Source organism: Platalea leucorodia (assembly GCF_965183815.1).
Source record: "Platalea leucorodia genome assembly, chromosome: Z".
Classification (NCBI taxonomy): domain Eukaryota; kingdom Metazoa; phylum Chordata; class Aves; order Pelecaniformes; family Threskiornithidae; genus Platalea; species Platalea leucorodia.
In genome coordinates this window covers 28,228,845-28,246,221 of record NC_138858.1, presented here as the reverse complement: position 1 = coordinate 28,246,221, position 17,377 = coordinate 28,228,845, and the positions used below count along the sequence as shown (strand labels likewise).

Here is a 17,377-nt window from a genome sequence, read left to right as displayed (position 1 = left end):
TCACTTTCCTCTTTCCCCTCTCCTTCCCCTTCCTCCCCCCAAGGGCATGACTACTGGTCTTGTTCCTCATTTTGTGATTTTGTCATCACCTAGCTTTGCCAAAAGAGACAAAGGAATGCAGACTTACTTACACTTTCTTACTCTCTTTAGCAAAAGAACAGATAATTTTCAGAACCAGAAGTTCCCAAGTGTGCTCATCCGCACCATTCCCAAAAATGAAGTTAAATAATACATTATAATATCTAAAACTTGTCTATTGAAACAAGATCTCATTTGAAAAAGCAGTGAAACCTTTTCTTTAACCAGAAGCCAGAATATCTTCTGTATTTTCCTTTTCAATACAATGTGATCACAGCAAAGCCGGACACTAACCCACTACCAAAACTGCAGGGTTAACTCAGTTCCATGAGGGAGGGATGAAGCACGTCTAGTGTCCAAGGTAGGTTATCTCAACCAAACCAAAAACCATATTAGACTGGATGGGAGGCCTGAACCACATCTGAGAAACAACACATCACTTTTTTTCCCCTACACAGAACATGGCTTTATTTACTTATTTATTTTAACAGCACTTAAGGGCATGAATTTTAGGCTGGAGACAGCTCAGTTCTGAAGTGTCTTCAAGGACCATGAAGAAAGCACACAGCCAAGACGTATTCCACAGCCAGAGATGAGATGCTTTCCAACTCCACAAAGCAACATGGAAAAAACACCTCATGCTGCTGCTTCTAGAGTAATTCTCATTTATCAATCCACTGCCTGTTAATTTTACTGTAAGGAAGAGTTCTTTGGCCACAGGTTATTAAATATTTCCTATTTTTAATCAAATGTAAAGGATGCTTTTAGTCCTTTGGAAAGCCTATACATTGCAATTAGGTAAGTCTTTTTATTGTATACTTTTTTGAATTTAACATATTTGAAAGTCCAAAAAAACCCATCAGTAACTCTAATAGGAAGTGCAGTGTGTACCTGTTGGCCTCCGAAACCACTTCTGTCACATCACTGTGGTTTACGTGATGTCATTGAGTAAATGCCTTATCTCTTATAGCAGATGAAAAAACAAACCATAAGAACCTCAAGCTCACTGTTGAGTGACTGAGAAGAAATCAACCTGAAAACCAAAGGCATGCTGACTTCCATTCCTGGCATAGGGAAAGGAGTGTCGGCAATTTTTGTAGTTAAGGAAATTTCAGAATGTTCTCTTGCATCTACAGTTAATACGTACTAGCTTTTAATTTTCAGGCTACCAAGGAGTTTTACCTCCTAGAAACATATTAAATTGCTTCTTACAGAAATGTTAGACCAGTATAGTTGTCATAGCACTTTCTTTACCTTGAATGCATGAATTTGTGATTCCATTTTCTATAGCTTCTTGGAGTTCTTTGGGTAGCACTTCAATGACACTTGCAGCATACTCGATGACAGGTTTTGTCGTTGCTCTCTCCCCTAACCTTGGCCTAACCTCTAACTCTGCAGTTACAAAGTGTCGTTTATCTCCTACTGTTTTGTCCAATATATCTGCAGAAGAAAAAAAAAAAGGCAAAACAACCATTTGGAAAAATACTAATACACAAAATTCATCTGAAAGTTACTTGTAAGATCATCCAAAGTAAATCAAGCTACAAAACCAGAAACAAGATGTTCCTTCCATTCACTCATTTTACCTGTAGCTTGGGCAACATTTAGGATGGTTTCTCTGTATGCTATTTGAAGAGGTCCCAAGTAAGTCTCAATTCCATATTCACGTTTGATTCGGTCATGAATGATCTCTATGTGTAGTTCTCCCATGCCACAGAGTATAGTCTAGTAAGAAGAGAGTTAAGAAAGAAGAGGAAAAACATGCAAAACTCAGGTTTTAATACAACTGTTTAGACAAGGACTTGCCTGCTCTTAACAGTCTCTTAGAAATACTTCAAATTCTAAGGAGCCTAGAGACAAAACAGGACTGCTTTAGGTCATCTGACATAAACACCATATAAGCGAGAGGGTAATTACCACTACTGTGACCACTATAAAAAAGCTCATCTTCCATTATCTTAAGGACTATGTAATTCAAACTTTTTAAATTACAGAACTGTCAAAAACATGCAGAGCACAGGATGACTTACTCTACTCTGTAAAGCCCAAGTGCACAAGGCTCCATTTTAGTTTGATGCACAGAACTTTGTACATATATGATATGAACATTTAGAGAGTTCTTTTTATTCAAGAAGATCTTAATATGTAAATGAACTAACTGAAGGGTGGTCTTGACAGTTCTAAAATAAAGCTTGGTTTTAAGGTGAGCAATAGAAGATTCATCTTACTTGTCCTGTGTCAGGATCTAGCTTCACTTTTAAACTTGGATCTTCACGCTGAAGGCAGCTCAATGCGTTATCCAAGTCTGTACATAAATATCAAACATTATATCTAAAGAGACTTCAGTAATTAGAGAATCACTATGAATGTCTAAACATCACTTTCCTCATAAGGTCAAATGTTATTTTCAGAAGGAATCAAAAGGAGCCTAGAAAAGCATAGACTTTGGCAAACAAAGTGAACTCGAATTACAAGCAACTTGCAACTTCTGATTCTCTCCAACAAATTAACTGCAGGCTACAGAGTGCTTTAATTTAATTATTAAAAATACTATTTTCAGAGTGATATTTTGTACTTGTGTGAAGACAGAATGGAACCTGTAAGTGCGTCATCAAGTCAGTAAAAATTACTGCTCCCTTTTTACAGATAAGAAAAATTGTCAACTCACTCTCATTTGATTTGCCTAAATATTTCAAGATGAGTTCAACACGAAAAGGTTCAAATGCAAATTATTTTTTTCTGATTCCACATTATCTTAACTGCTGAAGAAGGCAGGTATGGGAAAGCAGCTACAGAATGATAAACTCACAGCTAAGACTGTATTTATCTATCTTACAGTCTTTGGGAAAAAAAAAAAACAAAACAGAACCAAAATAAAACCCAAACCCAGGAACACCTTGCCACCCAGTGGCTCAGCCTGCAGACATATTGCTCCAAACCTGCATTCTACCTTGCTCCACTTCATCATACTACACTGGTACTTGTCTTTCCTCCCCTTCACCCCCAGCCAAGCTCAGCTTTGTTGGAATGAAGACACAGCATTTAAAGTATGTATTTCCAAAAAGCGTCAAATGGAACCAAGTTCTCTGGTACAGATTCTTGGGGAAGGCAGTAAGATTACAGGTCACACTGCATGGGCGAACCCTAACTAGACCACAGAAGTCTTGGTAACTGAAGACTTTACACCACAAAGGAAAACTGTGAGTGCTGACTGAAAGAAAAAACATGTTTCAAGGTTATCTGTACTCAGGACACTATGTACAGCACACCAGTGTGACTGCAGCAAAACTAAGCAGGACAGCAGGAAATGAAAGTGCCTTCATCTCTCCTTTCAAAATGAAGATCCACTACTTTTCTAGACACAAAACCTACAAAAGTACTACTAGTAGCACTGCTTGATGTAGTAAAAGCAAAGGATACTGACAACTACAATCTAAAGTATATCACTTGGCGTGCAAAACACCAAAAAGGGCCTTACTAGATCACTGACTGATAAATTTGTGCAACTCACTCATGTCAACCAGGTGTGCACAGACTGGGGACGAGCACCGTTCCTTACATAGGAGAATATGCTTACGCTTGAGTATCTCGTTTGTAGAATATCTTGTATTCTTAGGCAGCTGCACTGTACCTTGTTGTTTGGCCATTGAAGGAGGTTCAATTGTACAGAAGAAGACGGGGTCAGGGATCTCAACGCCTGCCAGCAGAAGGCTCTCTACGTCACTGGTAGACCTTTTCTCTTCCCCAGCATCCCTTCCAGCTCGGCGTGCGGCAGCTACGGCTGAAGCCTTTGAGGACACTATGGTATCTCCAGTGGCACTCTATAGATCAACACCCAGTGACCCACAAGACACAGGAGGGGGAGAAAAATATGATATGAAAAAAAGAAACCAAAAAAACAAAACCCACAAATCCTTACCATCTCTTCCTCAAAACACTTGTGCTAAACTCCACTTTTTTACTTATTTATAAACAATTACTGTAACTTCTCTCTTCAAATAACTAAAATGATCTGGAAGAGGAAAAATTGTCCTCGAATTTAGACTAACATTTCTTTGTCCAGTTCACTGCATTTTAAATGTAACTTACAAGATATAAAGCCACAAAGAACAGTATTGGTAAAGGAAAATTTGCTTATGCATGCCAAAGTTGGTTATATTTTAGAAAATCTGTGCAAATGAGATCTATGCAGCCTGTTCAAACAATAAACACTGAATTAGTAAACTAATAGAAGCAAGCATAAAACAAACTTATTTGAACTTTAAGTTAAACTGTTGCTTTTGGGTAACTTATTTGGAACATCACTCTCCTTCCCCATAGGAGGTCTCTCTATGGCATCACATTGTATTTAAGTTACAATATAAATACAAGCTCAGAACCCTACTAAAATACACCTTCAGGTTTCAATCCTTTCCATGTAATCAGCACTGCATCTCCCCAGGTAAATTACTGACATTTGTACATTGTAATATTTAATTTTAGGAGGAAGTACATGTACTTCAAATAACCCAAGTTTACATATGTTACAACAATCAAGAACACGTCTGACATACAATACCATAGAAGTAGAAAGCACACGAGTGAAACAAGCTCCATTATAGAATCAATATTTTCCATTACCTGTTTTAACCCAACAGTAAGGGCAATGTTGCCAGGCATTAGTGATGGTATTTCAATTTGCTGATCAGCAAAAGGCAGGAGCAGCCGGCTCATTCTCTCTCTGAAAATGAAATTCTTGAATTACTCAGGACTTTAACAGACATTCCAGTGCTACACTAAACCACACCTCTAGCTTACTCACGTGCAACTTTTGTTAATATTATATACAGCTGATTGAGGTTTCAGTGAACCTGAGTAAACACGAACAAAAACCAGTGGTCCACGACATTTATCATGGAGAACTTTAAACGCTAGGGCACACAGGTCATCCTTGTACCATTGTCTGCAAAATAAAAAGCACAACAAAAAGCATACTTGTAGGATTAACCACTCAAACTCACATTTACTTAGATTTCCACTCATATAAGAAGCAATATGTTTCTTATTGTAATATTAATAGAGGCAGATTTTTAAAAATCATAATTTATACCAAAAAATACTAACCTAAGCAGTTCCAGGTCCGGTAGGATATGTAAGATGTCATGTGGCTCAGCCAGTACTAGAGATGATCCCTAGACCCAATTTTGTAAAATGGCAATATCCTCAGATTAAAAATCTGAACTCTAAAGCACAAGTCTGACAACTGGAGACAAATGCATACAATTCCAGTTGAACTGACCAAAGCAGGTTCAGTGCTCAAGTGCATTTTTATGTCTGTACATGTTTAGTGTTATTTAATACCTAAAAACAGTAAACATTTTTAAAGATATGAATGCTTTGTTGATATTTTTCATTTTCTCCTTTTATGCTTTCCTACTTATTTTTCCTTTTTCCTCAGCCTCCTTTTCTCCTTGTACTTACAGAAACTCATATGAACGCTCATTAGGTGCAGGCAAGTACATAGTAACAGCATCCAGTAATGGCTGCACTCCTTTGTTCTTCAGTGCACTGCCGCAGAGTACAGGTACCGCTTTCTGAGCTAGCGTGACTCTGCGGATAGCAGACCGTAACTGCAAAAAAAGAATTCTTTTCTGTTAACATGTGAACTACAATTTATCCTTTAATGGCATTCCAGCTATCAGATATTGCTAACAAATCCCCCAAAATTAAGAAGTATGTTTGCAAATACAATATCACACATCCCAACTCCTTTCGCTGCTTTTAATGAGCTCCAAACCATAAACCCAAATGTTTAGATGCTAAAATAAAAGACACTGCTTTTAAGATTTCTAAACATCTCATGCAGATCTGCCACTGTTCTTGTTCTTTTTCTAACAGTCCTTTTAATTCAGAATGTTGTACCTCTCCACTTCCAACACACAGTGTCAAAGATCCAACCAATTCACAGTGGTTGGGATGCTACTTTTGTTAGTAAGAATCAGCAGCTCAGACAAAAACTGCACTGACTCTACCTGGAAATTCCATCCACCTTTCCCTAAATGCTTTTGCAGCAGCCTAATTTAAAAAAAAAAAAAAAAAAAAAAAACAAACCAAAAAACAAAACCCAAAACCTTCCTCAACAAGGAACATCTGCAAAATCATAATCTGCATGTGCCAAAGGAAGAAAAACCCAGCCCTTCAGAATAACAGCTAGTAAAAGCTTGTTTATAAATAATGAAATTACCTTGTCAGCTGGTATTAAGTCAAAATTTTCACTATATTCTCCTAGAACCAGTTCAGCAAATTCATCATCCAGATCTGCAACCTTCAACAGAACAGTTCTTTGTTATTTGGCATATAGCAGTTTCACCGATAAGTCACAAATCTTCGTTATTTAGGAAATACAGCTAAACAGAGCAGGAACAAACCCTTTAAAGACACCAGAGATCATAAACTCAAGCCACAGAAAATTACGGAAATGAAGGTTTCGAGAAAGGACGGGGTGGGGGTGGGGAAAATTAACTCATAAAGCTGCTGCCAGGCAAAATATCAGCGGGAGAGAGAATGCTTGTACTTCTCCCTGAAACTGAAAAAGCCTGCAGCCATACAGGGACAACCATGAAGGGTATAACTGAATGTATTTCAGATCTGCAAACAAGGTGAAGTCCGAAGTAAGCAGTGAGTAACCCTTGCGAGCCAACAGATATACAGCTGGAAAAAACAGACAAGCCTTCAGGCATTCTGACCTTCTTCATGGCAAAGGCTTGTAGGTCCAAGAGGTCATCTGTGTTTTCAAACTGTACTACTTAGCTTGACAAATAAATTAACGACACTTTAAACCTCATCTCACAGATACCGTTGCATGCTCATGGACCCGGGACACCTCAAGTGCAGGAAGGCACTTTGCCCCCTCTAGTGGCTACGATAGCAATTGGCCAAATACTGAAATGAATCCTTGATAAGCAATTACAAGTCTAATCAAGCTAATAGTTAAAACATGAGAGATGAAGGAAAGCATTCATTTAATTAAGTGAAAGCAAAGCGTGCAAGATGGCTGGTATTCGAACTACTAAATTTTACAGTGTTTCTGATGAGGACTATTAATAGGAGAGAAAACATACAAAAAAGTATTTTACAAACACAAGGTTATCTCAATTGTCACACTACTGGTCCATCCCGTCCTGTTTCAGGAAGGGCCTAGAAACCAAAGGAAAAAACCCCCAACATTATTTTTACAAAGATTTCTAGCTAACAATATATTTCTTAAGATAAGATGCTGAGTAATAACATCCCCACTTAAAACCTGCAAATTTTGAAAACCAGGTTGTGTATGTGTTTTACTGAAGTCAGAGCAATATAAAATGGATCTCTCCGATTCTGATGTTTCAAAGGAAACTGAAAGCCTAGTGTCATCTCTTTACACACTTGAACAATGTTATTCCAAGTAGTACGGAGGGCAGCCCTTCCAGCAAAATGGATTGATATCCGAGATAAACATTGTTAAACTACCATATTTTTCCTTACAAAAGTATGCATTAAAATGTAATCACTAGCACACCTTTTTACTTGGAGAGACGACTTGCTTAGTGTCTCAAGTACAACCAACTCTTCCAATATGATTATATAAATTACACAAAATAATGTGGGACCTTAAAATGCCAGCTGAGGGGAGAAGAAAAACACTCTGGACAAACTATTTCAAACGTTCTGCACTGCTCAACCGGCAAATTATTCTTTTACTCCCATTAATTCTTCCATTCTTCACCCCTTCTAAACTGTCAATTGTGCAAAACCTGGTAGCAGCTAGATCAAGTTTCTATTATCTTTCTTAGCTTCACAGTATGACAATTTATGTTAAAGAAATATTTATAGTGTTCTTTTCTCATCTCTCCCATGGACTTTTTGGATGGATCTGGAATAGGACTTACGGTGGGATTCAACTGCCTCTAACACAGTATTTAGTGCCATTTTGACCAGCCTGCAACATCCCATCCAGCTTCTAGCTGCTACTCCAGAAGGGCACGGATATCCTGTAGGTTCTGAATCACATCTGCCAGGCCTCACGTGAACGTCCCAAGTATCTTTTGGCATCTAAGACACTACAAGATGCCATGTTAGCCAGCTGAATGCTAAACCTTATCCTGTCTGCTTTCTTCAGTTCCCTATTTATAAAGCAGAGAGTACTTTCCATTTTGCACATCTAGTGTACAGGCAGGGAGTCCAACTCTCTATATTCAGCATGTTTTCCCATCACGTATTAACGTTTCCAATGTGCATTAAGCATCTTTGACAGATGGAAAGGAACTAAAGAAAACTTGGAATTAGTTCAATAAGGACAAATGCAGACTCTTGCACCTGGGATAGAACAAAGCCATGCGCTGATACAGAGTGGGGATCAACCAGTTAGGAAACAGCTCTGCAGAAGTCAACCAGCAGGTCCTGCTGGACAAGTGAGCATGAGTCAGCAGTGTCCCCTTCCAGTGACAAAGACGAACTGCATACGGGGCTGCATCTGCAAGAGCACAGCCAGTGGACCAGGGCAAGTGGTTAGTACTCTCTATCATGCACTTGTGAAGCTGCATCTAAAACACTGTCTGCTTTTAGGTTCCCCAGGACAAAACAGACTGACAAACTGTGGGAAGTCCAATGGAAAACCACTAAGGTAGCTGGAGGGCACCTGGAGGCCCAGAGAGATGGGTCTGTCTAACTTGGAGAGGCTAAGGGAGGATGCAAATGCTGTCTCTTACTACTTGAAACGGTGGCGGTGGTGGTGGTGGGTGTGCTTCAGGGAAAGCAGAGCCAGGTTCTTCTCAGAGGTACACAAGGAAAGGACAAGCAGCGCTGTTGCAGGTTGCAACAGGGTAAATTCCCGTTGGAAAAAAGAAATAAAGTTTCACTACAAGGACGATCAAGCACTGGGACAGGCTGCCTAGACAGATTGTAATCTCCATCCTTAGACACTTGAAAAAAAATCAACTGAAAAGGCCTGAGCAACCTGATCTAATGCTGCAGTTAGCCCTGCTTTCAGCAGGTCACTGCACCAGACACCTCCGGAGCCTGTTTTTTCTACTGTTCTAAATAATGTTTTTAAATATATTATGTATTTACTTTAGAACTTTACTTGTTCTATTAAGGTACTTCTGGCATCCTGGACTTCTTGGAACAGGTTGGGATCATCAGCCTCCAGCAGCAGCTTTTGCTCAAAATTTTTTCCATCATCCAAATCAGAAGTAGGTTTCCAAATGATTTGTTCCTTAGTCACGACATCAACCAGTCCTCTGAAGGTCTTGGCTTCCCCAATGGGCAACTGCAAACAGAGTGGAGATTTTAGACAGCTGCAAAAAATTAAGAAAGGAGTTCCATTTGAAAGAAAGCAAATAAACATTTGATTTCTAAGCTTACCTGTAAAAGCAAAGGTTTTGTCTTCAATTTTTGTTTGATACTCTCAACAGCATATGTAAAACTATATAAGAAAACAGATACTAAGTTACACAAAACTTAATGACACAGTAAAATAGGTTTACCATTCCTTATTTACTGCAAAAATTACTCCTACAATTACACAAAAATATGCATCTGCATAATGAAAGATGCATGTAGCAATTATTAACATAATTGGCTTGCTCTATGCTTAACAGAAAAACTTGATTAGATACATTCTCTTACAAGGTGTTTAGCAATGATTAAAATAGCTGTTTAAGTACCTTGCCCTGTTTTTGTCCATCTTGTTCAAAAAGCAAATCCGTGGGATCTGATGTTTGTCCGCTTGTCTCCACACTGTCAGAGTTTGGGCCTAAAGCAAAAGACAAAATGGAAACATTAGTGCTGATACCTCCCCAATACCGCTGAGGGACAGAGTTCAAAGTACAGAAGGGAACCGAGCTGAATGTGTTGCGACAGTCCTGTATCTAGCAGCACAGATTAACTCCACAAGCAGCTTTGTCTCATCTCGTCTCTCAGCTGTTATCATTCCCCCTCCTCCACTAAGGGCACACAGGCATACGGGCAAGGGAACACAGAGAGAAACCAAGCTTTATAGGGGATATATACGGGGGGAAAAAAACCTCAGTAGAGACTTAAGACTTTATTGCCAAGTTACTTACACACACAGAGGCAAGCATTTCTGTGGCTGCACATCAACGCTAAAAACTACTGTGGTTTTGCTAGTAATTTGTGCACTGCTGAGCCATTTATGATATGCATTTTTATTTGAAAATTAATACAGGTATATATGAAAATCAGTTCAGATTGAGAAGCAGTTTCTTACCAATACATGGAAATAATGCAAGAATTTCCTACAGTTTTAGAAAAAATGCAAGCAGATTCAATTGTTTTGTTGTTGGGGGTGGGGGCTGTTACTCAATTCAGGTTCATACATCATGGCACCTAAATACTTTCCAACACCACAGTGATCAAGAGTTCTCTCATCCCTCATCTAGGAAAAAAGTCTGTCCCGTGGAACACAGTGACTTCACAACATGCGACTTCTCTACAGGATTGAACTACTCAAACATCTCATGCTATAAAGTCAAATTCCAGCCTGCCTCCACCTTTTCTGCACCATGCCCCAAAGGGCACGTTGAATAGGCCATCGGGGAGGGAGAAATTCTGGCTGAAAATGACTCATTTTCTACATAAAACCGAAAATGAGAAATTAACAGATATTCATTTCTTTCCATTGGTGGAGCTAGCCAGAAGCATTCACCTCAATCAACATTTGTAAAGGACGGCAACAAAACCTTCAGCACGAACCCCACTTATTTGCCCCTTATTACCACGGAAATTCCTGCACATTACAGGACTTGGTATTAAATGCTCAACTTCGGGAAGCTGAATTTTGATTAAAGCATCACAAGAGATAATACAGAGCAATATCTCTGTACTACTATTATTATTTCAGTCTGATTTAAGTCATTAGACAAAAAAAAATAATCTACCGTTATTTTTACCTCAACACCAGCTGAAGCATCAAACACCGCTACTGCTCCATCCAAGACTCTCAAGCAACGCTCAACTTCCACTGTAAAGTCCACATGACCTAAAAATAATCTTCCTTTTATACCATCATAATTCAAACAGGCAACGTCAACAGATCATCATATTTTCTTTAATTTTTTTTTTTTTAAATCATGTCAAAACAACCCTGCCTTCACTTGCAGAGAAGTACACCCATCAGTCCTTGAAACACACAAGATTGTTACATTGCAATCCTAGAACTGAGAACAATTTAGTGTGGAAATGTCTGAGCTCACTTCAAACAAGCTAGATCAGGCACCAGCAAACTAATTAGCCAAAGCTGAAAAGAGCTCAATATGGGCCTTTTTACTGAGACAAACCAATTAAATATTGCACCATATTTAAAACTAAGACTTACTTTCTACCCCACCTCATCTACTCTCCCCTAATAACGTGAGTACTGCTCAAGTGTAGTACCTGGAGTGTCAATCAGATTGATTCTGTAGTCCTTCCAGTCAAACGTAACAGCAGCAGACTGAATGGTGATACCACGTTCTCGCTCTTGTACCATAAAATCTGTCACTGTGTCCCCATCATCAACATCTGTGAACAGGAAGCAGGATTACAGTTGGGCAGGTAAAGAATTCAAAAGCTGAAATTGTCTTGGAGTACAGATGCCAAGGAAGATTTGGAAATACTGTCCCTTTCATATTTGTATAAGCTATGAAAACTAGCCTTTTTCAGAAAATTATCATGTCAGCTAATTTACCCAGGCTCCCTTTCCAGGTAACAAATGCTCTGTAAGTCAAAGAAAAGCAATTCCAACAACATTTTTGTTGTTCTTAATCCTAGTAACACCATGGAAACTTACAAACTAAAGCAAAGTCCAAAATCATGAACAAACTACAGTTTTAAAAAACCTGGCTGCATTCACTGTATGGAATGTGACTGACATTTTAAAATGTATTAATTAAAAGGTAATAAAGTTAAATAAACTTAAAAAAAAAAAAACCAAAACACAACAAAAACCAAACCAAACAAGAGGTTGGATTTTGCTTGTGATTTTTTTTTTCTAATGTTTAATAAAAAGAGAAGCCATTCCACATTTTTAAACAAGCAGGCCACCAAGTTCAACCACTCCACAAGCCTAACATCTTTTACCATTCTCATACACGGTAGAGAACAGGGAATTAAATTTTAAGGTCAAAAAGTAGCACAAATGGAGGCTCCTGTGACCCTTTCAATCTTGAAGAATTTTGCGAGAGTTGTTGAAGCAAGGAATTCTTCCTGTGCTATGGCTTTCAAAGGAAATGGTTACTTTTTGTTAACCTGGTTTATTATAGGTCAAAAGAGAACTGAAGAAACAGCTTTACCAGAACGGCCAATGCACAACAAGTAAAACAAGGAGAACCTCTAGCTAAATGTCAAACAAAACATAATGCAATAAAAGAAAAATATGAACCTGTGATCTCTCAAAGTACAACTGCCTTCGAACATAATGGAATGTGCATTAAAATTTCATTATATTGCAGCACAACTTTGGAACAACTGGCTCCTACGCTAAGTATTCCACCAGCAACCTCTAACTGCATTGCATGTTACTGTATACTATTAAATCTCTCAAAGCTACTGAAATACAAAAAGTATTTCTAACCTCCAAGTGTTCTTATGTATCCAGAATAATACAGCATTCTCTCTGTTGTCGTAGTTTTCCCTGCATCAATGTGGGCCATAATGCCAATGTTTCGGATTCTGCATAAAGCAAAAACATTGCTTTTATTGTGGTAATTTTTTTATTCAGTGATATTGTTATTCGTATAAACAAGTAATATTCACTGAGAATAGCATACCAGATGAATAACATTTTTCCTGTGTTGCATATCTGATACAGCGAACATTCTGATGCTGAAGTATGTTAGTATTAAAATGGTGGATTTTCTTCAGATTGGTAGTACTCCAGAGTTTTGGAACAGGTTTCCGTGCTTCAGTTGAGGGGAAGGCCACTTCTTGGCCTCATCCTCACCCATCTGCCCTCCCCACGGACAGAAGCAGCCCCTCTCAACCCTCTCATGCATCCCAATCCCTAACCCCTGGTGCCAGAAACAATCAATTGCATATATACCCTTTATGGCCCAAATCTAGCATCCAAGTTCCCATGAAGTTGTCCTTGATTCTGTTCAGCCAAGTCTTCCTTTCTGAAGTACCTCGCCAGTAGCTTCCAAAACTGCTTCAGTAGCTCTGTGCATCACAGGCTTACGATAGCCCCCATATTCACCATTAATGCCAGCTGAATTTGACCTCAGGACAGAAGTAGCCTTTCAAGGGAACTTCACCCTCAAGCCACTCCTTTGGCAGCTCAGCCCCTAATTACCTTGCCCTCCTTACGAAGGGCCCCATCTAACACGGCTGAGCGATCCCAGGGACACAAAGTATACAGCCCTGCCCACAGCAGTGGTCTAGCTGCCGAGACATCCCTTCCCCCTCGCTCAGCTCCCAGCAACCACCACGGATTTGGAGCATCCCCAAGAGCCCCGTTTGGGTTCTGATGATGTGAGCAAGAGACAGTCCAAGACCTCTCTGACACTAACAACTGCTCTATATTGAAATGTCAGAAGGGTAAAAGTAAGAAAGTACTAACTTTAGTTTAGAACATGCGCATGAACTATGCATGCGATGGGCATAGCAACAATCCATGACTTTTTAATCACATCAATTGCCCTGATTGTTGGTTACATGCGAAAAATAAGCAGCATGACGTACCTGGATATATGAGGATTAACGACAGAATGCAGAGACTTAACATCTCCTGGAGACAAACAAAACAAAGCAACAATTTGTAAGACTGACCCCAACATAGAAATGACAGATTTTAGCAAAATTAAATATACTTAAGAAAATTCCTAAAAAGCTTATAAAAAAAAAAAAAATCAGAGCCACAAATCATGACAATCTGTAATCTCTACCACCTCAAATTTCTAAAGATACATACTTAATTTTCAATAAATACCTCTCCCTCTCTTAAAAAAAGAAACTCTTCACAACACTTGTAATTTAGAAACAATGGGAAAAAGCCAACACAAAAAAGCATCATCAGCACAGTAAAATCTTACTCTGCAGAAGTAATAACAAAACATGCCACATTTCAAGACAACTGTAATGCTGACATTCATCTGAACTGGCTACCAGATGACAAATTTCAAAAGCCATTTCTCCTTTAAACACTGAAGCTAGACTGCATAATTCTCAGGGAGAAAATGTAAACTGACCTAGGTTAAGAAAACATGGGACTGAAGAGTTTGAATTCCTATTTTCATTAAAGATATTTCCTCTCTCACACCCTATTTAGCTGGAAAATAAGCTGCCAAGCTAAATTTTTATGAAACGAATCTGTAATTCAGGTACTCAAGCCATTTAACTTGTGTTCCAGGAACTCACTTTCCTAGTACTTTATCTTTGATAGGCCGAACAGAATACAACAATATTTAAACTAATATTCCTTTACCAACTACAGATCATCCCTCTCATCAGAGGGACGTTAAAGAGGCATCTTATAAGTTAACATTTCGATGAGGAGAAAGACTGATCTTAGGAGAAGCAAGGTAGCAGGCTGGAAATTCACCAACACCCACCACTGCCACCCCAAACAAAAACTCCAGCTAACACTGCCTTTTTCCCTCCAGTTTCTAAAATAATCCACAAAATAACACATTAATATGTTTGCGATTTCTTGCTTGTCTAAGGCACGATATCTTCTTGTGTATGGAATGAAGCTCTGCCTCCACATGACACGTTGAGGTATTCAGCACAGCAAAACTGGGGATAAACACAGTAGCCAGCAAGGACATTGCATAGACAAATATATAGAAACAGTGATACGCAGCAACAGAGACTACATCGACAGAGAAGAGTAAGTCTTCTTCTCACGTATGTGACTGCAGGTTAAAGACTTTTACTAAAATACACAGTGCTGAATCCATTAACATTTTTTTAAAGAAGTTGGTTACCCACCAGTTACCAATATTTTCTTCCTGTCTCTATCTTGAGGTAGAAGAAGCAGCCCTGACTCCCAACACTACCTCACATCAATCGATTTGCATTCAATCTCAGTGCAGCTACTCAAAAACTGGCAAAAATTCCTTTTACTTGAAATTTTGGGTTCCAAGTATTTTATTTTTACTCTTTTATCCTGAGTCTGCAAAGAAAATACACTAACGATAACTTAAAACTTCTATTTAATCAGATTCCTATCTTTCTCCCCTTGTCCAACATGCTGGCTGTCATCAGTTACTTGGTAAACAATTAATACTTCAGGCAACTGGACAGGAGTTCCAGCACACTTCATAAGTGACCCGAGTTCTTAGACATCTGTATCTTTTCTTTTTCTTATTTTCTAAAGGCTTTATACCATACACCTACCGAGAAAAGAGCAGCAATACAAACCACGTCTTTTCATTCCTTCAACCTTTTAACTGCTCTGTTTGCACTTCATACACCTAATTCTATAAACAGTAGAAAGTATGCTACTCATTTTTAAAGTAATCCCTACTATTAAAAAAACATTTTAAACTTATACCTGGTGGAGAACTGTAGTTTCTTAGACTGCACTTCTGCTGTGTCACGCTTACGACTCTCATTTTTGTCTTCCTGAAATACACATGCTTAATAGGAAAAAAGAAAACATATAGAATATTTATCATTATAAATAATTACTTTGTAGGTACATTTTTGCCAGTTGTAGAAAACTAAACTAAAAAAAAATACCTGCAGGAACTGACACTGTTGTTAGATATTTATATAAGCTCAAGATACCAGCTATTTGGAAGCAGAAGCACAAAGATGGTAGCACCGAGGTTTAAACCAAGTCCAACCTCAATATTATTTGGCAAGTCCAGTAAAAATCTATGATAGCATCAAACGTTGTCGGTAGCCACAATATTTTAAATACTTCTCATTATTTGTGTAAATAATATAAATTTAACAATGACAAATGTTAGGCAATCAAAACCACAGATAACTAAAAAAGTTTACGGAAAAATTACAAATTCCATTTCCACATTCTGACTTATGTGAAGCCCAATTCCAACATGAAATTATGCGCTCTGTTTGGATACCAATTTTTAAAGGAAAAACCAAACAAATGCTTACTCAGAGTAACCCATGTATTTCTTTTGCTCACAGAAGAAGTATCAAAATTTGGGAAAAAGTTTACCTCATTGCAGAAACTTGATGACTTCAATGCATTCACCAAAAATTTCCTCATAATTCTCAACATTCTGGCTCTTGTCTCTACAGCTGTTCCCTGCCAGGATAAGCACAAAATGCTTATGTCAGGAAACAGGTAACTATACTAGTTCCACATAGATCAGTCACAAAACTTAATTGCTTTTCAAGTTAGACCAGGTAACTGTTTTTCACGTTACTGCTTTGTGGGTTAAACTGGTGCCAGATCTGTAAAAATAATGTTATTAAGCCTTAAAAATCCAGCATAAATGTATGCCCACAAACATTAAACGTATTCTTCAAAGCAACTTGCAAACAGTAAACCAGAAAAATTAACATCGGAGTTGACGCTCATGCTCAAGTAAGCTCTACAGTACCAGTTACCAACCAGTGACGTGTAAATAGCTCTGCTGATCTTGAAGGAGGAAGGGGGGCAGGGAAAAGTACCTACTTGGGACAGAAATAAAAGCATTTATTAGCTCCTACGAGCTTTTAAGCATCGCCGAAACGACGACGGCACAAAGCCCAAGTGCAGAAGCTTCCGAAGCATTCCGGGCTGGCTGCTGCTTATTGAGGGAGACACCAATAGCCAGCTCCAGGGACTTTATGCGTCGTGGGAGAGTTTCACAACACAAGGAAAGAAGCTTGCATGCAGGCTCACCCCCTCATCCCGCGACCCGAACACCCGCCTGCTAGAGCAGCCGCTGCACTTTGCTGACCAGGGGAGCAGGAGGAGAGCGGTGCCCTGGCACTGCCCCTCACAAGCCCACCGAGCCCAGCTCCGCCAGCGGCCCAGGCGGCCGCTCCCCGGCGGCGCTCCGCAAACCGACACGGCCCTTACGAACCGCTGGGACGTCACTCCGCCGGCCCCCGCGCTATCGTCTGTCCCGGACGAAGAGATTTAACAAGGCCAAGCCTGGGCTTGCGCCGCGGGCACGGCCCGGGCGCCGGCCGGGACAGCCGCCATTCCGCAGGAAGGCGCGCTCCTTCTTCCTTTCCCCGCCAGCCCCGCCACCTAACGTTCCGCCCTCCCGCCGTTCCGCCCTGCCGCCCCGATCTGACTGACCCAGGCGGCAAAAAGCGCCGCTCCGGCCTCTCCCCCTCTGTTTTTCCCCTCTTTTCGCTCCCGCCAAGTCGGGCGCAT

The 17,377-nt window shown here is 39.5% G+C and overlaps 2 protein-coding genes across 8 annotated transcripts in view; one reads left to right on the top strand and one right to left on the bottom strand.

Annotated features, from left to right (window-relative positions):
- HEXB (hexosaminidase subunit beta) overlaps positions 1–883 on the top strand; it is a 21,201-nt gene extending 20,318 nt beyond the window's left edge. Inside the window, exon 15 of the mRNA XM_082335687.1 lies at positions 570–883. The gene's annotated coding sequence lies outside the window, so the exon portion shown is untranslated. The remainder of the gene's footprint in view (positions 1–569) is intronic.
- The window catches only part of GFM2 (GTP dependent ribosome recycling factor mitochondrial 2), a gene marked incomplete at its 5' end in the record, with an annotated part of 19,268 nt that extends 1,891 nt beyond the window's left edge, over positions 1–17,377 (bottom strand). The window contains 18 exons of one of the 7 annotated variants that reach the window (XM_082335680.1): positions 1,333–1,518; positions 1,665–1,803; positions 2,307–2,383; positions 3,710–3,899; positions 4,699–4,798; positions 4,880–5,020; positions 5,539–5,687; positions 6,302–6,382; positions 9,179–9,364; positions 9,460–9,520; positions 9,762–9,850; positions 11,007–11,095; positions 11,491–11,616; positions 12,668–12,765; positions 13,774–13,819; positions 15,587–15,671; positions 16,223–16,312; positions 17,300–17,377. In XM_082335680.1, the coding sequence (XP_082191806.1) occupies positions 1,333–1,518; positions 1,665–1,803; positions 2,307–2,383; positions 3,710–3,899; positions 4,699–4,798; positions 4,880–5,020; positions 5,539–5,687; positions 6,302–6,382; positions 9,179–9,364; positions 9,460–9,520; positions 9,762–9,850; positions 11,007–11,095; positions 11,491–11,616; positions 12,668–12,765; positions 13,774–13,819; positions 15,587–15,671; positions 16,223–16,312; positions 17,300–17,377 (2,011 nt within the window). The other 6 variants (XM_082335682.1, XM_082335685.1, XM_082335681.1 and 3 more) reach the window with 6 other exon arrangements.